At 42.3% G+C, this 24,075-nt stretch overlaps 2 protein-coding genes across 2 annotated transcripts; one reads left to right on the top strand and one right to left on the bottom strand.

The window, feature by feature from the left end:
• Positions 1-1,734: 1,734 nt before the first annotated feature.
• Positions 1,735-8,730, bottom strand: Rbsn-5 (Rabenosyn-5). Its single transcript, XM_080281202.1, has 10 exons — positions 8,583-8,730; positions 7,727-7,876; positions 7,089-7,229; positions 6,538-6,699; positions 5,479-5,696; positions 4,967-5,106; positions 4,025-4,315; positions 3,001-3,187; positions 2,402-2,514; positions 1,735-1,831 (listed from the first exon to the last, which is right to left on the bottom strand). The coding sequence occupies exons 1-10, from the start codon at positions 8,728-8,730 to the stop codon at positions 1,735-1,737; spliced, it is 1,647 nt and encodes a 548-aa protein (XP_080137328.1).
• A 1,326-nt stretch (positions 8,731-10,056) lies between these two features.
• Positions 10,057-13,414, top strand: ND-B17.2 (NADH dehydrogenase (ubiquinone) B17.2 subunit). The gene is made up of 4 exons (XM_080282063.1): positions 10,057-10,175; positions 10,749-10,831; positions 11,693-11,808; positions 12,414-13,414. The coding sequence occupies exons 1-4, from the start codon at positions 10,081-10,083 to the stop codon at positions 12,537-12,539; spliced, it is 420 nt and encodes a 139-aa protein (XP_080138189.1). The 5' UTR covers positions 10,057-10,080; the 3' UTR covers positions 12,540-13,414.
• The last annotated feature ends 10,661 nt before the right edge of the window (positions 13,415-24,075 follow it).

Raw genomic sequence — 24,075 nt, 5'->3', positions numbered from 1 at the left:
CCTCCTTTTGGGGTTTAGGGAGACAGTTGAGGGGGGGTTTGTATAACCAGGCAGGGGATCTGCCCCATTATATCAGTGCCACCACATGAAGGCACCCCTCTCCAGGACATATCTGTAAGAGTACCAGTGTGTCCAGTTATAAGGATTTGTTTACGGAAATCATCATCATCACCAACACCATTACTGTAGTGTACAGTAATGAGAAATTGCCCAAACTCTCATTACATATATACCATAGTTCTGGAATTCATCATCATCATCATCATCATCCTTATCCTCCTATCATTATCATCATCCTTATCCTCCTCCTATCATCATCATCATCCTTATCCTCCTACCATCATCATCATCCTTATCCTCCTCCTATCATCATCATCATCCTTATCCTCCTATCATTATCATCATCCTTATCCTCCTCCTATCATCATCATCATCCTTATCCTCCTTCTCCTATCATCATCATCACCATCACTCTTACCATTCTACCCTGAACTAATATAAATGTTATGAAATATATCACCAGCACCAGCACCACCATGTATTCAGATGTACAGTACAACCATTTGCAGTCCACTCCTGTAACTTTACCAGTGTGTTCCGTTACATGAAGGAGTTCAAGTTACAGCGTTCACCATCACCATCATCATCATCATTCTAACCTGGAATGATGGGAAAAAAAAAAAGTTAGATTTTCACTCAACTTAGCAAAAATCTTCATCATTCTACTCTGGAAAAAAAAAACAAAAAGTTTGGAGAGACACATTCAACTTGGCAAAAATTTCCACCATCTATCTATCTATCTATCTATAGCTCGATGCCCTAATCCCGCAAAGGGTGGCTGCAGACAAAACGCCTCCAAGTCACTCTGTCACCCACCATTTGACTACCCTCCCCCCAACTCACCCCCCCCTCCCTCATATACCTCTCAACTCCATCCACAATTCTACCCAAAAATAATGAGAATAATGAATTAGGAGACTTTCATTCAACTTGGCAAAAACCTCTATTAAGCCTTTAGACAACACGTGCTCACCTGACATGCTTTGTTTTAACTACCAACACACACAGCTGCCAGGAACAGACTCACAAAAAATGCCAACCCTAATATAAGAAGGTAAAGGAAAGTCACTAAACATAAGACTGTCTTGAAAATCACTAATAAGCTAACCCTTCTAAAACTTCGTAAAATTCTGTATAAATACCAGTATTGCAAATACAATTAAATAATTACTCTAAGATCTACTCATAAAAGCATTACATAGGCAACTGTACTGCCAGAAGACTTTTTTAGCTAAGGAAACCCCTTGGACTGCAAACCCATTGGACCCCCTTAAGTTCTTTAGAATTGTTATTACCTTATTTCATTTTCACTTACATATGACACTTCATGGTAAAAGGGTTGCTGCTGTTGTTGTTGCTTAACCCCGGTCTGTCTGGCCGAGCAGACCCACTGACCACAGGTAAGTGACGTTCTGAAGGGCTGTTCTACAGGTACAGTTCACTACATACACTGTACAGGGACCCCATCGCCCCCTTGTGGTAGACAACACCTCACCAAGGTTGAACCAGAGTTCCCACAGCAAAGTGCAGGGAAATATGAGAAGATTTGGCTCCCAGATGGATGGGGCAACTGCTTCACTCCACCAAGGTACACAGCATCACCACATATAAGCTCCTCATCAGTGAGTAAATCATGCATATTGCTAAGAGTTACAACCTGTCAGTGGACGAATGCTATGGGTTCATTAGGCGCTGTTGGTTCTTGTAGGCTTGCTGTAGTTCCCGCAGATTGGCCTCCAACAATGGTACATCATCATAACGACCAGCTATCCTGAAAAGAATAATGTTCATTTTTTCAAGATGTATTTTACTTTACAAATGTTGCTGTTGTTGTTGTGGCTCCAGGCTCATCAGGATGTGAACCCTGTGGACTGCAGGCTAACACTGTCCTTCCCTTGCAGTTCACCATTGCATCAAGCCACTGTTGCAAGCCATCTTATATTAAACTTACAGGAAATTAAAGCTGTCTATTTAACTTTCAAACCTCAGGAATGACTTACCAATTTTACTGGTTGATGAACGACAAATTTACAGTATAAGTTGCAGAGGAAAAGTTATACTGTTAAATGCATTCCTTGAGATGGTTTGGCCATGTGCAAAGAATGGAGAATGAGATACTAACTAGAAGAGTTTATGTAAGTGAGGTGGAGGGGATGACTGAAAATGAGATGGATGGATAGGGATGACTGGTATATGAGGGAGGATGGTGTGAGTATGAGAGAGGGCTGACTGATGGTGGAGGACAGGGGGAAATGAAGGTGATTTGTTTGTGGCCCCCCCTGACTTACTGTATAAAGAAGCCAGGTTGTAAAAACATATATGGTATAATTAATCAACTCACCTGGCTTGTTTTATAGTGTTTCTGATAATATTAATTTGTTGAATAAGTGGATCATCTGTCTCTGTTACATTGTGGGCAGATGAGTCAGCTCCCCACCCTGTGTCCACTACAAACTGCAATGATGGAGTGAGACAGGACTTACAATTACAGTACCAGAATTACTCCCTACTCATTGTCAGCTTCCTTCTCCTCCTAATCCTCCTCCTCCTCCTCAACTTTCTCATCACTTAGTATCTCTTAAACAATAGCTATCGTCTTATGTATCATACTCAACAAACTACCAACATTTTATAAGCCACAATGATCAAGGGATAAAACTCTCGCATAAGCCCAATCTGCAGCTAAAACTTAAATATTGCAATAACACTAATGACAAATAACTACTTGCTACAGGGAATCTTACTCAAGGATTAATACTGCTCACTCTACAAAAACATACAGCAAAGGTCTACTCACATCTTTTGACTGCTGGGGCTTCAATGCAGCAAAGGAGCAAAGATACATAAATAAATATAATGAACACACAAATACCATCCTCATCAATTATTATTACAGTGCTATTATTACCGGTATAATAATAACAACAATACCAAACTCACATCTTTTGGCTGGTGGGCCTTCTTTAACGCAGCAAACGATGGTGGTGTGTAACTGGATGACCGTGTGTGAGTGGAGCGTGGAGAGTCCTGGTTCTCCTTCTCACGCTTACGCAAGATCTCCGCAGCTCGAGCCTCTGCCTGCCGTGCTGCCTCCTTCTTTGCCGCTAACTGGGCTTCTACTTCTATTCTGTGGGGTTTAAGAGTTGCTGTCAATATTCTATTTATCTACAGCCAGACACCTTAATCCCATAAGGGGTGGCCACAAACAAATCACCTCCATGTTGCCTTGTCCCTTGCCATTTGGTTGCCCTCCTCTAAACTTACACCCCCCCCACCCTCTCATTTATCTCTCTACTCCATCCCTCCATTTCTTCCACTGTCAATATTAGTCATTGAAATAAGCTTCTGCTCAGTAGGCTGCTCTGGCAGGCTACAAATAAGAACTCTGAAGAACACAAAGGAGAGGGAATAAATCCTTTACTGTATAAACTACTGCACTTCAAGAAGTACTATACTTCATTATCATTATATCATTCATCCAGACATCTTTTCCCACCTAAGGATGGGGTGAGGCAGGGTCCAGAGCACAGGATAAAATCTGACAGAATAAGAACAATCCTGCCTAGCTAACTGTGCTACACTATTATTCACACACCATTCAAGCCTCGTAATCCAATACATTTTTAAAGTTAAATATAAACATCTGGAAGTAACCAAAATCAAAAGAATATTAGCTACCCTTCCTTACCCCCTTTTTTTTTAATGAGGATAGATTGACTGGCAGAGTATATATGAGTGAAGTGAAGGTGAGGGGATGGGGGAGAATGAGGATAAGGTGAATGGATAATGTGAAGTGCTGTATATGAATAGGAACAGTGATTTGGAGAGAGGGCAGCCTGATGGTGAAGGACAGGGTGACTAGCAGGTGATATGTCTGTAGCCAGCCCCTCCCCAGGATTTGGCTATTGAGAGACATGCAGTAATGAAATATTAAACGATACATAGATGAACAGACATAACTCACCGCCTTCGCTCCTGCAACTCCTTTAGCTCCTGATGTGAAGGCAGCTTTGGGAGACTAAGAATGTGTTCCTTCAGGAATGCAGAGGACGTAGAAAAAATCCTACGCTGAAGCAACTCCTGCCGGGACCCCTGTGCTGGTGGGGAAGATGCGGATGCTTCCTCAGACTGGTTTGGACCCGGGTTTCCGAGGCAACGTATGCGCTGGGCCATGGAAATAAGTCCATCACCCTTCTTAAGGATTCGAACTCTAAGCTCCTCTGCATCTCGTAAGGCATACGTTGTTTCTCCACACCTAGAGTAAGTTGAGTTCGTTACAGTGATTACATCATAAACTCAAAACACTTCATACATTTTCTCCATAAATCAAACTCTTAGCACACCACAAAATAACATGCATATACTCAAAATATAACATAGATGCTGCAAAATATTATATACAGTACATTCCACTAAAACATTCAACACAGGCCTCAAAATATGCATGTACTGCCAAAGACTATCAACACATCTTTTAAAAATTCTCTGCACACATAACAGCTCCATAGACTACATACTCTACCTAAATATATACACTTTAAAGCTTCTATATGCATCCCAAAAGTCTATGAACTTCTAAAATTATACACAAGCTTCAAAATATTATGATACAGTACTTCAATAAATTCTGTAGGCACCATAAAACACTACCGGTTATTCACCTAATACATACAGCCTCACACAAAATAGAACAACCCTCTAAAACTTCCCTATGCACCGCCAGGCCCTCAACACACTGAAAATATTGAGTCCACTTGAAAAAACTGACTACACCTAAAAATGTTATGCATACATCTCAAACAAAACTCCTAAAAATACAGTATTATCTACTGTATGCCCCTTTTAATATCATGATACTACATACACACTACACCCTCTCTGCACACTTATGTAAATCCATACACACCTCAAAGACTCTGCCATGCGTGTGTACTGTGGTATTAGGTTTTCCAGCTCTTGCCTGTACTCCATAAGCTTCTCATAGTACAGTGTGAGGGTTGGTTTGGATGTTAACTGTTCCATCTGGCTGTCACGTACATTTAGTCTCTGAAATAAACAAAACAGGTTATCCTCAAGAGAGTGTTCCAATACATACTAAAGTTTCCCCTATAAACTGCAGGGTAGTTTGAAGGACACTGGCAAACTGATTTTATAAACAGCAATTGAACTTTATGCTATTACCACAGAATGAGTACACACGCTCTGGTGTACTACGATGTATCCATGAACTATTATGCAGTTTTAAAGTGCTGTTTGCCAGTCATACAATGCACTACTGAGTATGATGATGATACTGGTGACTGTGGTGGCGATGAAGATGACACTGACAACAATAATGATGATGATGATTGCAATAATGACAATGGAAAGAGGTACTGATGATGATGCTGATGATGACACAAGAACTAACATACTCACAGTGATACAATGATTACAAGTCCTAAAGTGCTGTTCACCAGTCATGGAGTCAACCACCGAGAGTATGGAGTTGAGTGAACCCTGTGAGTTTGACCTTCGTAGCCCCGGAAGCCCCACGAGCAGGGACGTCACCCCCGCCCCACTACCACCCCCTGCCCCATCCAGTGCACCCCCAAGCTTGTCTGGGTCCCCTTGGTGTACGGGGCTTACTAGCTTCTCTGGAAAAATATATCACCATCATTACTATCTCAGGCTTATTTCACTCACCAGCAGCAGAGTCAAACCACCTCAGTTTATATGGAGTAGAATAATGTACCTGAAATGCTCCAGCTATGAATGAGTTAGTATTTTATCTTAAAACTTCTACTACTGTATTACCTGCACCTTAGCCCTGGCAGCCCCACCTGTCAGGCTGTCACTCCACCCTGCATCTGTCCCTGGTTGCTTAAGCTTGTCTAGGGCTTACAATAGTCAACCTATTTTCATCTGATGGACCTGGACCATTCCCACAACTTCATGACATCGTGGTTGCATGAAATTCAATTAACCTTTGTTATGAAGCAGGAATGAGTCTCTTTGATCACTAATCATCAATCTACCAATCTAACTGCATCTGGCCATTAACTAAGCTGAAAGAGGTTATGGGGCTTTAACAGATGAGAGTAAATCAACTGTAGTTTCTCTGGACAAGTAACCCTCACCATTATCATCTTACCAAGTCCCAGTGATATCAAGATAAGTTTCATACAACCATTATTCACTTAAACTTGGTAAAAAATTACTCTCTCCATCTTGAACACAGACCTGTAACACTAAATCAACACAAGAAAATGGTGCTGGTCACAATAAAGGACTATGGAAAGAATCCTGAGCAGTAGTATTGCCATATTCTACCACAAAGGCATGGAAATTAGCTACAAAAGGGCAGAAATCTCTTGCCTAGTTAAAATGAGAGAACTGTAACTTCTGTACATCATGCTATTGCTTGACTAATGTACCGTACCTTACTTACTAGCATATTCAAATGTGACAAAGTGTGAGAAAATGCATCACACTTACTAGCATACTCAAATGTGATGAAATGGGAGCAGGTGTCACACATGATGCCACCACACAGTCTACAGTGGTGGCGTCGGCGTGCCAGGTTGAAGGAGCGCGCACAGAACGGACACAGCGGCACGTCTTTATCCTCTGCCCACATCACAATATGACGCTCATGGGCTGAAACATAACACACCTGGATTAACCCTTTGAAACCAGGTGATTTTTATTTAGCTATGTGAGTTTTTGACTTGGGGAAGTTAAGTACAGCCTTCATTAGCCCCTTGGACCTGGTGATGAATTCTGGTTTAGTCTTTCTCTCACGTCCAGATGATATCTTCGGCTTAGGGAAGATCTCTTGTAATAAGATGGGCTAAAAAAAGGCTGCATCTTACCTGTCCTGGGAAACATGTACCATAACCCCAATATACACAAATTTACAGAAAAATTAGTAGACAATCCACTATCACTCCTCTGATGTGTACTGGGTATGGACCTGAGTATTCCAGTACACTCAAAGGTGAAATGCACTGCTACTCTCTTCAACAACATATCAACAGTTACCATACCTTTTCTCTTGACTGGGTCCGAAGGCAGATCTCTCAGCAGTTTGTCCAGCCTGATCAATAACTTGTTGGTCTCAGCCACGGAAGAGTCTATCCGAGCACTGCGGATCTTTTTGAAGACTGCTGTGTGGTTCCTTGATGGGCCTGGGCATTAGGAAACACAAATCATCAAAAGCCATTACTGTGTTCTGAAATATCACAACTTTTCTCCACACAAATGCTACAGTAAAATGGCAAAAATTAGCAAATCAGCTCTACCAGAAACTACTGAAGTTACCAGGCAGTTCTTTCACAATCTACTTTATATAATGGTACTATATATAAATCTTATGCAAGAAAAAAAAAGACAGAGCCAAATGCTGGAAGTCTGCAAAGACGTTGCTCTTCCCTAGAAAAACTGAAAAGAGCCAAAATGAAGATTTGCTCATTTTGAGCTGCCAGGACAAATTATGTTTCAAAGATTGGGGGTCATGGACAGGGGAAAGTTCAGACTGCAGAAAACATAAACGTTCGGGAACATCAGGTAACCAAGCATTAGATAAAGAAATTTGTTGTAACTTGTGTCCTTGGTGGGCTAGATCTCTCTCTCACACACACACACACACACACACACAGAATCACTGAGGACTAGTCAGCAGCACCTGGAGGTGGTATGTCCCAGTTCCAGGGGTTATTAGTCTGGTACTCGGCTGCATCGTCCTCCCCCAGCCTGCGGCTCCTCACACTGCCACCAGCACCAGAGTCCGGCTCATCTTCATTCAGGAACACCCTCTTGGCTTTTGTTAGCATGCCTGAGAAGGAATATTAGTGGACTGAATTTCCTTACTTTTATTCCCATCTTCATCCTCCATGAGCTAAAGACAGCTGCCTTCAACTATAACCTGACAGATCTACTGCCCAGTTACACAACCTCATCTCCCTCCCTATCCCCCTAAAGGAGGATGGTGGACTGTCAGAGAGCACTTGCAGCAGTCCAACAGGATGGTGGACTGTCAGAGAGCACTTGCAGCAGTCCAACAGGATGGTGGACTGTCAGAGAGCACTTGCAGCAGTCCAACAGGATGGTGGACTGTAAGAGAGCACTTGCAGCAGTCCAACAGTTTCATGTTTCAGATGAACCTATGGTTACTTTGACAACAATTACAACTATTCATTATGGCTGAAGAATAGTAGATGCTGACCTGAAAATTTGTCTACCCATGTTTTAATATACCGTACCCTCCACCATGACTTAACCATAAAACAGTAGTTGATAATACAGGAAAATATATATATTTTTTTTAGTACGTAAGCTCTAGATACCAGTAGCTAAACTACAGCACATATCAACCTAAAAACAGAAACAAATACTTATAACACAGCCTCTAACAATCAGTAAAGTATAAACATAAAAGAAAGAATAATAATAACAATGATTTTCTTTTCTCTCGGCTGCTACTCTACCATGTTCAGCACAATAAAGGAGACAATTAACACTGGCACTAAATAAACATGTACCCTTCAAGGCCTGCACCACAGCCTTGTCCTCCGAGCTGTGTCGTTCATCAAAGTGTGCGATGAGTCGTGCGTCGGAGAACTGGTCCTCCATGCACAGAGGGCAGATGAACCCCTCACGCACCTCACCTTCCCCATCAACGGCATTCATCTTGCCCTGATTGACTCAGCCCAATCCTGAAGAACACAAAAAAGCAATTTGTTACTCCCACGGTGTAGTTACTCCAATCCTGGTGGGGGGGGGGGAGTTAGTCCCAGCATTATCGTACAATAATACAACCAGCAATTACTATTATCATCATCACCATCTCCAACGACAACATCTGATGTGCCATGACTGAGCTGGGCTGCAGCTGAAAGAAAACAAAAGTACGCATAAAGGGTATAACCTATTAGTCCCATCAAGGTGTTACCACAGAATAACTCAGCAACAATAATAACCTATTAATAATAACAAAAATCATAACCATAATATTGATAGTAATAATATGGTACCTGTAAAATAATTAATCTCTATGACATATCACAAATGCTTCATACAACAGGGAATCTCCAGCTATCTCGTACAGGTGGACATTATTGTAGTTGGGTTCAGTTGGGTTGTAGGGTTAGGAACTCGTTAAGTCATTGTTCATAAGAGTCAAAAAGAAATGAACAAAAAGTCACCATATTGAAGGGCTTAAAGAGCGAAAAATGAGTCATATTATTTGGCATTTTGGATTCGGTATTTTGTGTCTTGTCAATGAAGGTCACCAATGAGAACCATACGGCATTTTATCGCAATATGAAAAAAAAAAATGGTGCTTCTCTGGACATTATTATCGACAGGGGAAAAAATATATACTTCACGACGATACTGAGCTACGATAATAAACAGGTAATAAAGCACAGGTGATAATAGGTCAAGCAGGGAAAATAACCAGCCTGAAAAATAGACCTGGTTACCTGTACTGGCTTTGGCCTTTCCCTCCCCCCGCCTCTCAAGCAGTTCCTCTCGGTTTTAAATTTCCCCAAGGCCTCCAGTTTCGTTAGGAGAACTCATCAGCGCGCAGGATGGCACCGGGGACGTGAGAGAGGGATTTCACGGCAGACATTGAGGATTTGACAGGAGACAGAGCGAGGCGTAACATCAGCTGATTATGCCTGGACTACGAGCTCAATTTGTTTAGGCTGCGACCTTTATTATTTCAAGTTTTTAAGCAGTGGGGTTTTTAGCTTCCATTCACTGCCATGTCATACTATTAACAAACAACAAAATTAATGCATACTTAGATTTATACACAAGTACAGGCGCAGTAAAACCCCTTTGTGTTAATATATACATACTGTAAACTAGGTGAACTAACGATTATATATCATATTGAGTTAACTTGCACTTTTTAGACATTTTTGTCACGAGTAAGGTACGGAAAACTTTAAAAATAAATCATTTAAGAATATTCATCCGGCAAGCCAATGTTTACAAGTGATCAGCTGGTCTCGGAGGAAGGAGGGCACAGACATGGCTTCATATTTTGGTCTAGATAAAGTCTTCAAGGCATTTCGCATCATCAGAAACCATGGAGGGATCAGGGCATCACTCTATCAATTATACAGGTGAGTATTTATGATGCCAAGAGTTAAAAATAAACCTCAAGTAGACAAAAACCATTTCACCTTAATCTCACTCAAAACTGATTACTCGAAGTTTGATATATATAATGGCACTCAAAATCCGAAAGTAGAAATACTGAAATCTGTTTTCTGTGTAATGTCAGTGTTGGTGAGTGTAGTGGTGTGCTGTGTTTGGGTAAATTTGCAGTTTTTAATGTATAATATTGGAGCTCTGTGGCTGTTGTCTCTCCCTTCGTGCTAAGGGATCTTTGTATGTGGCATGTATTAGGAATGTAGTGTTGTATGTAGTGAGACGTGAGCAGTAAAGGAGGTGGATATTCACAGGCTCAAATGTACAAAATAGCAATGATAAGCTGCCAGAGATCGAGTAGCATGGAGAGCCGCCATTAGGTGACCAAGGCCAACGCATGCAAGAATCTTGGAGCCTACAAAAATGAAAACGGTTCAGATGGCTTTTTGTATCGTAACTAAAAATATTGGGATGATGATGATGTCGGCAATCAATTTTGGGTGGGAAAAATGTCAGGATGATGATGATTACTATTTCCTTTGCAGAGTTAATGACCTAAAGGATGGTACTTTTGTTGGTGAGGATTCCCTTGGCAATAAATACTATGAAAACAAGCAGCTGACTTTTGGTAAGTGGACCACAACTGTAGTGATAATCCCCTTATGTAGGTGTTAGGCATTAGGCAGAGAAAGAAGTCTGTGTGTGTGAATGAGAGGTATATATAATTAGGTGTGTGTGTGTGTGTGTGTGTGTGTGTGTGTGTGAAAGAGAGTATGAGAAAGATAGGCATAGATAGATACTTAATGTGTGTGTGTGTGTGTGTGTATATGTGTATGCGAGAAAGAGGCACAAAGGGTTACGAGGCTAGGGAACCATCAACTGATGAAGCTGGCTGGATGAATTTTAGGCACAGGAGTGTATGGCCAGTGAATGGATGGGAATTCTGGCTCTCCCTACCTCACCCATAAAAGTATTGTGTTGTGATGAAATGAAATGGTTCTTAAGTGCAAGTTACAGCTCATGACCTTTTTTCTATCTATCTATTGCCAGACGCCTCAATCCCGTTTGGGGTGGCCACAAACAAATCGCCTCCAAGTCGCCCTGTCCCCCGCCATTTCACTCCCCTGCTCCCAACTCACACCCCCCTCTCTCATATACCTCTCCACCCCATCTCTCCATCTCATCCTCGGCCTCCCCCTCCCTCTTTCCCCCTTTTTTGACATATACTATTAAGACCAATGAATATTAAAGAAAAAGCTCCATATTAAAGTTTCTTTGTTACCTACAGTATATAGCTGATTTCCTAGTTTCCCTCAGTTTACAGTAAATTATATGGACAAAGCTGTGATATGGTATTTAGGAATGCACCCCAAAATTAAAGTGATGAATGCTCTTAAATCATTAAATCCCATGTACAGAGCAGTACAGTATACAGAATAATTAAATCCATTGCCAAGATGAATGTGAAAATTGTTATCTTACCCGGCAGGCCGTAATCGCTGGGTCGTGTACAACCCCAATGTTGGAACGGATTACGATGGTTCCATGATAGCGGCGGAATGGTTTGGCTGGATACACAACAAGACTGACGAGCCCCCCACCAAGGTTAGTGCAGTACAGAGAGAGTAAACTAGACTGATAGCTTGATAAAGAGAGGAGGAGAGAGAAAGAGGGACAGAACTTTAGTGATCACTCTGGAGCAGAAAACATTTAGCTACAAGCATGGTACTCAAAGTCCAAATCTAAGCTGAGACTCTCGCATTATTACAAATATTATTACACATCTCCAGTTTCTTTTTTTCCCATCAGTTTCTGGTCCATAGAAAATACCAGCTGTACTATGGCCAACCCCAGTATGGGGAAGCATGGCATTAATTTTATGTACAGTACGTAACTCACTCTCATTCATTCATTCATTCATTCAGTTATTCCACACACACAATCACTTATTCACATGCTTTCATTCTTTCTCCCATCTCATCTTAGGAAGGAATTAGGATTAGGATGACGATGATCCTCCTCCTCCCTCACGTTGTCTCTTAGTTTGGAATCAGGGTTGGGATGATTTTGAAGATGATAATGGTGGTAGTCTACCTCACTCCATATCATAAGGGGGTGATTAGAACTGGTATGTTGATGATGATGATGATGAGGGTTAGATGATGATGATGATAAGTGAAGTATATTAATGTCTTATTTTCTCACCCCAGGTCCCACCCACCGCATATGCATGGCAGAGTGGACATGAGGAAAACGTGACGGGAACAGAGAGAGCATTTATGCCCTACACCACCACCAAACCCAAGATTGAGGCCTGGGTCCCTCCAAAGAAATAGTTGGCTTAGTTTAGTTGTACACCAGAATTAGTAGGAGTGTCAGATCTTGTTATGTGCTACTGTGGCTGCAGAAAAAACTCTATACTATATAAAAAACTCTATACTATCCCATGATCTGTTTTGCTGTCATATACGGTACATTGATTTACTTAACCTTCAGACCCCAGGATGCTTCCCAGTAGCAAGTAAAACTGTCAGGCACTAATTACAGTACAGTTAAATAGGTATGTTGTCCCCTGAGTGTTAAGGATTAACTCCAGAATTACAGGACTCTAATACTGTATTTTCTCTAGCCATCTAATCTAGCAGGGCAAAGTACTGGCTGCTGGCTGAAAGGTAAAGCATTTAAACCCACTCCAACCGTAATTCCGTAACAATGGCAACACCTTACTCTCTCAAGAGGGAGTCATGGCACAGAACTAAATTCTTCTTCTTTCCAGAAACTGTAATTACTAAATTTACTTTGGCTGCAAAAAAATAGTTCTGACATATTCTGACAGACTAAACCAGTGCGGAAACACTGTTATCACAAAGAGTAACTAGCAAGGCCTTTCCACCTGTTGTATACTACAGCAGCCTGGCCTCAGGACCCTGCACCTCACACGGGGTAATATAGGACTGGCAGATAGAAATTCAAATCATTCTAAATCTTTTAAAGCACTTATGTGACAGTATCCTGTGGAATGTATTCCATGGCATTAATTACAGTGCAGTTTTGTATGCCTAAAGGGAATGAACATAAATATTTACTGGGATTATGATGTATATTTATGAATGGGAGACAAACCTAGTGACTTTTTTTGTATAATTTATGTACCGGTAGTTGCTGTGTTTTGGGTCATGTAAATAGATGTAAAATAAAATCTAAATTCCATGAATAAACCAGTAACTTTTAAGTCATCTTTTAAGCTTGATCCTTAACAAATTATATATGTGTGAGATGAGTGATGCATGTGTAAGAGAAGGTAGATGTCCAAAAGAATGATTCAGTATTACTGTTGGAGTGAGATGGGATGTGTGTGATCTCCCCATGGTTTATATAATGCCACTTTGGGAACTGGGACTGGTTACTAGCCCCTTCAATGTTTAAACTATGCTCTGGATGGGGTAATGAACTGAATGATAGACATATGGGTAAATACACCGATCAGACAGGGCTGTACCATGTCTCTGTGGATCTTCCATGCATCATGTCTCTGTGGTTGTTCAGATCACTATATATGGTGTCATGTGAGAATAAAGGTGGTTGATGCTGTGAAGGCCTTAATGTGAAAGTGTCCAGATGATATCCAGGATTGGTGGCAGTGTTGTCAAAGCAGAGGGAGAGTGGCCATGTGCGGTTTGCCACAAGGGCTTGGTGAGTAACTTCAGCTTGTGCAGTAATTGTGATAAGTAGGTGCATATGAAATGTAATGGTATTTAAGGTAGACTGAGATAATGCTGATTTTGTATATACAGTGTGTCAGGAAGAGCACGTGAAGATCGTAGGCAAGAAAGGAATGATCTTGCTGGTGAATTTCTTGAGTGTGTGGATGAGTTCAGGTATTTGGGAGACATTTTATGTGCTGGAGGTGGGGCAGGGGCTAGCTCTGGCTAGAGTGAGGAGTGGTTGGAGGATGTTTAGGGAGCTGTTGTCTCTCCTAACACTGAGAGGGCCCTCCCTCTGCACTTAAGGATCTTTGTATGTGGCATGTTTTAAGGGTGTAATGCTGTATGGTAGCAAGACCTAGGCAGTAAAGGAAGAGAATATTCCTAGGCTTGAATGTACAAAAATGGCAATGATTAGATGGATGTGTAGTACTTCCTTAAATGCGAGGCCTGGGGGGGAGAGGCAGATTTACAATTGAAGAATTTAGAGGAAGGCTGGGACTGAAGTGTACAGTATTGGTGTTGTGATGAGGAGGGGTAGATCGATATGGTCTGAGCATGTGGAGAGGATGGAGGCTGACAACTGGGTGCAGAAAGTGAGAGGTGTGAACATCAGGGGTAAGGCTTTGAGAGGCAGACCAAAAAAAAAAGACCTGGGATGAGGTCATTGAGTGTGACTTCAGGGATAGGGGACTGAATAAGGAGGCTGCCAGAGATTGAGCAGCGTGGAGAGATGCCATTAGGTGACCAAGGCCGATGCATGCGAGCATGTTGGAGCCTCTATAAATATGATATGATACAATATGTTACTGCCCAAATTAGCTTAAGAATTGAGACCACCATCATTATCATCATTATCAACCTGGTCTGTCCTCACATACCTCTCTCACTTAGTCACTTCTCTGTTCCCAGTCTTCTCTCATATCATCATCTCTGATGCCTTTCTCCCTCCTGGGAACCCCTCAGCAGGGGATGGCTGTAACAGAAACACCTCCAGGCTACCTGATCCTCACAGACCTCTCTCACTCTCTCAAACACACACAAATTTAGAATAATCTATAAATGCAGTACTTATATATAAGAGCCCTCCAAACCTCTTTCAACTTTAATGATGACACGAATTATATAATGGTGTGTGATAAACTGGTACATATAACATAAATAGCTCTAGGTTTTGGCCCCATTAATCAACCAGCGTGCCAAGAGTAGCATCCATAAAGCCAACCCGCACTTAACATGTCAACAAAGAGTGCGCCATATGTCAGATTACGAGATGCAGATTAAGTTCATGCTCTAGCTGGCCTTGGTGATTACCTAACACCTTTTCCTTAGTGATTTATACTGCATTTTAACAGCTCAATATCCTCTGGTATATTACTCATTCACTGCTAGAGAGGGATGCCTTCTTGTGGTGGCACAAATATCAACTGGGCAGTTCCATTGCCTGGCTATATAAATGTCCCTCACTTCCCTCCACATCTCTGGAAAGGAGGATCGTGGACTGCAAGAGGAGAAATTCAGCCTACAATTACTACTACTACTGTACTACCACTGTTACTACTACTGCAACTAAAACTATTACAACTACTAATACTATCACTACTACTGCTGCTACTGTTACTACTGCTGCTACTTATATTACTACTACTACTATTACTACATGACACTAACACAAACAACTGTATGTCATTATATCATTCCATATATGTTATCGGACACAATTATTAACCCATTCTGTTAATTGCATGGGAACTCTATCCTTTAGCGAGTTAGAATTATATAACTGGGAAATTTCACGTGGATATTCACAATTGCGTTAGGTAGTGATGATGATGATGATGCCTGCATTATAATTTTCAGAGAGAGAGAGAAACTCCCTCAACTATCCCCCTCCACCACACCTCTCATCTCACCTGCCACTTCTCATCACTCTTCTCTCTGGCTCCTACCAAAGCCACCTGACGAAGATTAACGTTGACGATTTACATAACAGTTTCAGCATTTTTAACGATATTAAAATTCTCTCTCTCTCTCTCTCTCTCTCTCTCTCTAGTGGAATGACAATAGTGTATGCATTATATGAATGAATATTAGCCTGCATGCCACGTAACAGTGCGCATTTAGCAGTGTGTGAATCAGAGGAAAGTGAGAATGTTTTGATGCGATGGGTTGGGTAGGGAACCAGAGGAGGCTGAGACTGCCAATTAGTGCCAGGTAAATGACTGCCACCCACACCTGTCCCAGACCTGTGTGTGTGTGTGTGTGTGTGTGTGAGAGAGAGAGAGACGGAGGGTAGTGAGGTGTGAAAGTATGTGTATGTGAGTTATGGTATGTACAGAGGGAGGGAGGGAGGGGGAGAGAAGGAGGAGGGGGAGGAGGAGGGGGTGTGAGGCATGGAGGTATTAAGGGGAAGTACCTGTGAGATGTAGAAAACAGGTGTAAATGGGGAGGGAGGGGGGAGGAGGGGAGGGAGGGAGGGGGGAGGAAAGGAGGGAGAGAGAGAGAGAGAGAGAAGGGGAGAGAAAACAGGGGAAGGGTGATGGAGGTAGGTAAGGGACATTCTCTCTCTCTCTCTCTCACACACACAATCAAAGACCAATTAATTTCTAGGTCTTTGAGATGTCTGGAAATCACATCATAAATATTTCAATGTCCGGCTTAAATTTACAGACTTTATTCGTGTGTGTGTGTGTGTGTGTGTGTGTGTGTGTGTGTGTGTGTGTGTGTGTGTGTGTGTGTGTGTGTGTGTGTGTGTGTGTGTGTGTGTGTGTGTGTGTGTGTGTGTGTGTGTGTGAGTGAGTATATCTGTATGTGTGGTTATGTGACTATGTGTGTGTGCATACAAAACAAGCAAACACACACACACACACACACACAGGTAAATTAATCAAAACAGCAATTAAAAAGCCAAGGTAAAATGAAAGGGGTATAGGTGTAAGAGGGACAGACAGGTGGATTAATTAGGGAGGCATACCTGTTTTACCTGTCTTGCTTTGACGCCTGTGGTTGCATGGAGAGAATGTTAATGGGAGGAGGAGGAGGAGGAGGAGGAAAAAAGGATGATGATGGTGATGATGATGAAAAGACCAGCAACAAGAAAGAAGAATGGAAAGTGGAAGAAAAAATCGAAACAGGAGGAAATAAAGGGGAAAAAAAAAGGAGGGGGAGAAGGAGAAGAAGAGGAGGAGGAGGAGGAGGAGGAAGAGGAGGAGGAGAAGGAGGAGGAGGAACAGAAGCAAAGAGAAAGGAAGAAGGAAGAACAGAAAGTAAGAAGCAGAAGAAGGAAAGAGAAAACAAATGAGTAAGTCTCTCGGCACGGAAATAAAAGTGTGTATAGGGAGAAACGACGCCAGCCTTGGCCGCATTCTCTCGGGCTCTATGCGAATCCCCTGGCACTTCTTCGTGACTAGCAATATTTCCTGTTTACCGTATACTTACATCTTCACTCCTGTCCCTGGTTACCCCTCTCCATTTTCTTTGAGGGGGGGTCTATGGTGCGTTTATCCTAACTTGACTAAAATTTCTTGTCTCAGCTTTAGTTATTGTATCTACACACTGGGGAGCTGTTCCTGGGGTGTGAGTGGGTGTGGATGGGTGTAGCTGAGGTGTGGGTGGGTACAGGAGTGGGTGTGGGTGTGTGGATGGGTGTAGGTGAGGTGTGGGTGGGTACAGGAGTGGGGTGGGTGTGTAGATGGGTGTAGGTGAGTGGCTGGGTGTAGGTAGGTGTGGATGGGTATGTGCCTGGGTGGGTGTGGATGGGATAGTTGAGGTGAGGGTGGGAGCAGGAGTGGGTGTGGGTGTGTAGATGGGTGTAGGTGAGTGGCTGGTTGTAGGTATCGGTGGGTGGGTATGTGTCTAGGTGGATGTGGGCAGTTGTAAATGAGTGTTGGTGTGGGTATAGATAGCTGTACCTGAGTGGGTGGATAAGGACTGGAGTCGGTGGATGTGGGTGGATGTGGGTGAGGGGGAATGAAAATGAAAGAGACCGTCAACAAAGCATATTTGGGCCAAGCATTTCTAAATAATAATAATACCGACACGTGCCTGAATGTAGGTGTACGTGTGTGTGTGTCTGTGTGCGTGTGAATTATGTACGTATGTATGTGTGTGTGCATTAGTCACTCATTCGTCAAACAAGAGTACCATTTCAGTGTTAAAGACAAAAGGTATATATCTGAGCCTTCAAAGCATCAATTCTACCAACATATGCGTGGGTAGCCTATATGTGTGTGCGTGATATGTATGTATGTATGTATGTGTGTGTGTATGTATGTATGTGCACAGAAATCAGCCATATTGTGGGTTTCAACACAACGGTAATACAGACGCGTTGGCTGGTGTAAGTATGTGTGTGTGTGTGTACGAGAAATATATGTGTAGGTCTATGTGTGTATGAGAAATATATGTAGGTTTGTGTGTGTACGTGAAATATGTGTAGGTTTACGTGTGTATGAGAAATGTAGGTTTCTGTGTGTACGTGAAATATGTGTAGGTCTATGTGTGTATGAGAAATGTAGGTTTGTGTGTGTACGTGAAATATGTGTAGGTCTATGTGTGTATGAGAACTATATGTAGGTTTGTGTGTGTACGTGAAATATGTGTAGGTCTATGTGTGTATGAGAACTATATGTAGGTTTGTGTGTACGTGAAATATGTGTAGGTTTCTGTGTACGTGTATGTGCACAGAAGTCAGCCATACGTCAGATTAAGGGCAGCATCTTGAGCTCAGTAAAGCGTCACCAGAAGCGAGACTGTACCGCCATTTTCCCGCCTCACCTGCCGTACCGTCTCGGAATGGGGAGTGTCCCAGTTTTCAAAAACGTAAACATTGGTATAAAAAGCAAAAAAAAATGATAATAAAAGGACTCGTAACGGATCTAAATATAAAGAAAATGAGGGAGAGGAATATTCAATGAACCTGAGATATATGGAGAGAGGAATAAATGAAAGAGAAAGATGTTTAGGATGATAAATTGGGAGGTATATTGGAGGATATGAATGGAATCGCCAAAAAGATATAAAAAATTGATGAGAGAGAGAGAGAGAGAGAGAGAGAGAGAGAGAGAGAGAGAGAGAGAGAGAGAGAGAGAGGATGATAAGGAGGCGAGCAGGTGCGGTGAGGGGGAGGAGGAGGTGGAAGAGGGAAGATGGATAAAAAAAAGGAAGGTGTCAGGTGCTATGAAGGAGGAGGAGGAGGAGGAGGAGGAGGAGGAGGAGGGGGAGGAGGAGGAGGAGGAGGAGGAGGTGGAGGAGGAGGAGGACAGATGAAAAGAAGAGGACAGGAAGAGAGGGGTAATATGGGCAGGAGATATGAAGAGGAAGAGGAGGAGGAGGAAGAGATGGAGAGATAAAGAGAAGGAGGAGGAGGAAGAAGGGGAGAGATAAAGAGGAGGAGTAGGAGGAGGAAAATGCTAGTCACGAAGAAGTGCTATGGATGAGATGTAGAGTCACAGTATTGTCTTTTTCTACCAATAAACCAAGTGAAACAAGCTGCAGAAGGACGAAAATCTGGGCCATGTAAAGGTGAATAGAGTACAGAGTGGCAGTATGTGCATGTGAGAGTATGTGCAGCATGTGTAAATATGTGATAGTATGTGTATGTGTACGTGAAAATATGTGCGGTATATGTATGTATGTGAGGGGAAGTGCAGTATGTTTTAGTATGTGAGTATGTGTAGGTATTAGACTACGTGTATGTATATGTGAAGGTATAAGCGTATGTAAGCGTATATGACAGTACACGTATGTGGCGTATGTGAAAATATGCGAAAATATGTGACAGAGAGTATGTGGGAGTGTTTTCAGTTCACGTGGGTAGTCAAACAGGGTCAGAATCAATAAATATGTGAGGGAATGTTTTGGTGAGGGGAAAATGGCCGATTGTGCTGCCTACGTTTGCCCTCACTGGTTTGGTTATGTAGGTTTCTCTCTCTCTCTCTCTCTCTCTCCCTCTCTCTCTCCCCCTCTCTCTCTCTCTCTCTCTCTCTCTCTCTCAGGTGGGCTTACGAGATTCAGATAAAATTCCTTTGCACGAAACCAGAAGAAGTCTTACCCTCAACTATGTATCGTGTGTGTGTGTGTGTGTGTGTGTGTGTGTGTGTGTGTGTGTGTGTGTGTGTGTGTGTGTGTGTGACCAATTACCATCAAAAAATAACATATACCAAACTGGATCTCATGATGTAAATAGACCACAACTACTACCACTACTACTACTACTACTACCACCACCACCACGACCACCACCACTACTACTACTACTACTAGCAAGAAGAACGACTACCATTAACACTAAATCCACGACATTCTCTCTCTGACCTCTCCCTCCTTTCTTCCCTCCCTCCATTTTTCTCTTCCACCTCCCTCCATTTTTCTCCTCCCCTTCCCTCCTTCCTCCTCTCTTTCCTCCTTTTTCTCCTTGTCTACTTCTATGTCTTCCTTCATTTCTTTCCTCTCTAATCTTCCTTCCTTTTCGCTTTCCCTCCATCTCATCCGTTTTTCTTCCTTTCCTCCCTCCTTTCCTTCCATCTCTTCCCTCTTCTCCTTTTCTCTCCACTCCTCTCCCTCCCTCCCTCCCTCTCCCCTTTATCTCTTTCTTCCTTCCTCCAGTTCTTTCCTCTCTTCTCCCACCTCACCATCCCTTCCCATCTTCCCCTCCCCTCCTTCTTTCTTTCACCTCCATTCATACTTTCTTTCTCTTTTCTCTCACTCCTCTCCCCCCCTTCTCTCTCTCTCTCTCCCCCCCCCCGTCACATAAACCACCGTAATCTCGTTACCCATTTGTTTAAGACAAACCTTCCCCATTTTCTACATTCTCTCTCTCTCTCTCTCTCTCTCTCTCTCTCTCTCTCACACACACACACACACACACACACACACACACACACACACACACACCTACCTACCTACCTACCTACCTACCGATCTTTCCTTCTCTCTCTCTCTCTCTCTCTGTACTATCTTTCCTTTTGTCTGTCTTTTCTTTCTTTATCTCCCTATCAGTTTCTCTCTCTCTCTCTCTCTCTCTCTCTCTCTCTCTCTCTCTCTCAAAATTCCATATTTTTTCCCTTATGCAAAGTAAAATTAAATATATTGTTTTGCAATGGAAGCAAGACATACACAAATATTTACTGTGTGTGTGTGTGTGTGTGTGTGTGTGTGTGTGTGTGTGTGTGTGTGTAAGTGACTTAAAAAATTAATACACACATAGGCAGGTAGACAGACAGAGTTATAGACAGATATACATTTATAGATACTGGATAGACAGGTAACTTGGAAAGCAAATATAGATGGATAGATAAGTTGATACAGATAGATAGACCGATAAATAGATACATAGACAGATGGAGATAAATATAGGCAGACAGGTAGATAGATATTATTATTATTATTATTATTATCATTATTTTGCTCTTTTGGTGCCTTATGCAACTGAACTTAAAGTATTTCGGTTTCTTACGTAACAGATCTATAAACTTTTCTCGTGGTGTCATGTTTCCGTCCCCAAATGTGTGTGTGTGTGTGTGTGTGTGTGTGTGTGTGTGTGTGTGTGTGTGTGTGTGTGTGTGTGTGTGTGTGTGTGTGTTTATGGTGATGGGGAGCCGAGCTTGTTTACCGTGTCGAGGTGGTACTGGGGTCACTTTCTCCAGATATGCCGTAACACATCATCCTCTGCGACTCATTTTGCCTATTACACTTTCACACACCCTTCTAATCTTTTACTTTTTAAAAATCAGATAAAATTCGATAATGAGGAATAATAATCAAAATAAATCGCAAAAGGACAGGTGCTAAGATGCGTAAGTCAGTGATCTAAGATGGCGCCCAGAATCTCTCACTTAAATGCCACGGAGAGAGAGAGAGAGAGAGAGAGAGAGAGAGAGAGAGAGAGAGAGAGAGAGAGAGAGAGAGTTAAAGCGGGGAGAAGAAAAGGCAAAAGAAGGAATGTGAAAGGAAGGAATAAAGGAGGAAGCAGAATAGGAGAAACAGGGAAGAATAGTAGGAAGGAGGAAGAAGGAAGGAGAAAGGGAGGAAGGAAGAACTGGAGGAAGAAGAAAGAAGGATAGAAGGAAGAAAGAGGAAAGGAGGAAGGAAGCAGAAAGGGAGGAAGGATGAAGAAAGGGAGGAAGGATGAAGAAAGGGAGGAAGAAGGAAGGAGAAAAGGAGGAAGGAAGGAGAAAGGGAAGAAGGATAAAGAGAGGGAGGAAGAAGGAAGGAGAAAGGAAGGAAGAAGGAAGGAGAAAGGGAGGAAGAAGGAAGGAGAAAGGGAGGAAGAAGAAGGAAGAAGAATGGGAGGAAGAAGGAAGTAGTAGGAAGGAAGAAGAAGAAAGGAGGGCGAAGGAAGTAAAACAAGAGAAAGAAGAGGAGGCAAGTGTAAAAAGACAGGAAATAAACAGCATAAACCCATCTTGCACTCACAGACCTTCCGTTCTGAGACGCAGGTAAAAATCTATATATACCCGCCACCAACGCATCATATATTTTTTTATAGTCGTTTTGTTTTTATATATATTTGGTCGTTAATTTGATCTCTCTCTCTCTCTCTCTCTCTCTCTCTCTCTCTCTCTCTCTCTCTCTCACACACACACACACACACACACACACACACACACACACACAGATTAGTCGACATCGGACAAAAACTGGTTGACTGTTACATGGCCTTGACCTTTAACCTACTCTTCAAAAATATTACATCGATCCCTTGACTGACCTTCAACCCTTCCACCAAGTTTAGTAATAATCGGATTAAAACAGCCGTAGATATTTCGTTCACACACACACAACACACACACTTACATAACACCACTCTCACTTCAGGGGCGTGGGTGTATTTTTTTCTCCAATAAAAATTCTTTCCTTCCCCACCGTCTCTGTGTTTGTGTAAAAGCAAGGGGACAAAAATACTATTGACGGCTGCCACAGGGTTATAATTTACCACTGGGCGTGACTGCAGGGGCGCCAAAGGGTTGAGGGAGGGGGATGATGGGTACAAATCGCAAAGGGGCAACCATTTCAAACCCAGGACAGTATTTCTCTCTCTGTGTCTAGAATCTCTCGTTTGAAAAGTGCATCCAGGGCAGCATCGTCTGGATTAACAAAATATACTAAAACGCAGTAATTTTGAGAGAGCGAGAGTGTGTTACGTGTCAAGTGGGGTTGGTGGAGGATTAGTGCCCCTCCCTGTAAAACAATTAACTCTAAGCCCTTGGCCACCCCGTTTGGGATACATGGCGTCTGGCAATGAATGAATGAATGAGAGTGTGTTATGCATGCCTTCAATGTGTTTTCTATATACTGTATCGGTGTGTGTTAGGTGCGTGTGTGTGTTTGTTTGCTGTAGTGCATGGGTGTGTGCGTTTTTATGTATGCCTTTTTTTACATGTGTCATTTTAGTGTATCTGTGTTTTACCCACGTGTGTGCGCGTTTTGTATGGGTGTGTATGTATGTATGTATTCTGCACACAACTGGGCGTACTCTGCATTGCCTTAAGTGTAACATCATGCAACAACCGAATTTACAAACTTAAAATCAATTCGCTGTCGTAACTACATATATTATTTTTTCGAAGATATGAAAAAGACAGAAGAGTAGAACTTGTCCATCTCTCATTCTTCCTGCCAAAATCAGTCCTTATTTACAACAAGCGCCTCATCGTAAGAATCTTTGTGAATTCCCTCCACCATAACACTTGCAAAAACAGCCTTCCCTCCCTCCATGCCTTCCATATTGGGCTACCTCTTCGTGCGAGAGAATGGACGCTTTAATAGTAGCCTGGAGCTGTTTTGCATTTCCTCCACAACGTTCAAGGTCAACCACTTTTTATATAATATTTTTTGAAAGACTGGAAATAGGTAAATGCGTGTTAACTTCCCGCGCTGGTGGGAGAAGGGCGGAACAATACATTCAGCCGCGTTTTGGTAAACGTTGGGAATTCCGTAGCACCTCTTCCTTGATGATTTATTTCGAAACGGACGCCTTCATGTACTGGCACCGATATAACTAAGAAACTTACCCTGCCCAGCTAAGCAAACGTTCAATTCTTCCCCGAAAGGAGGATTGTGGACTGAAGGAGGGCAACTTCAGCCAGCAGTCCACCAAGATCATAGTCGCAATACTCTCTTGTATGTTGTTAGGCCTCCGTTTCTTTCTGCTTTATTTAAAACGCTT

This window comes from Coenobita brevimanus, chromosome 11 (assembly GCF_032717465.1).
Source record: "Coenobita brevimanus isolate Jiangsu-jjx chromosome 11, ASM3271746v2, whole genome shotgun sequence".
NCBI classification, from domain to species: Eukaryota; Metazoa; Arthropoda; class Malacostraca; order Decapoda; family Coenobitidae; genus Coenobita; species Coenobita brevimanus.
This window is presented reverse-complemented; position numbering and strand designations above follow the sequence as displayed.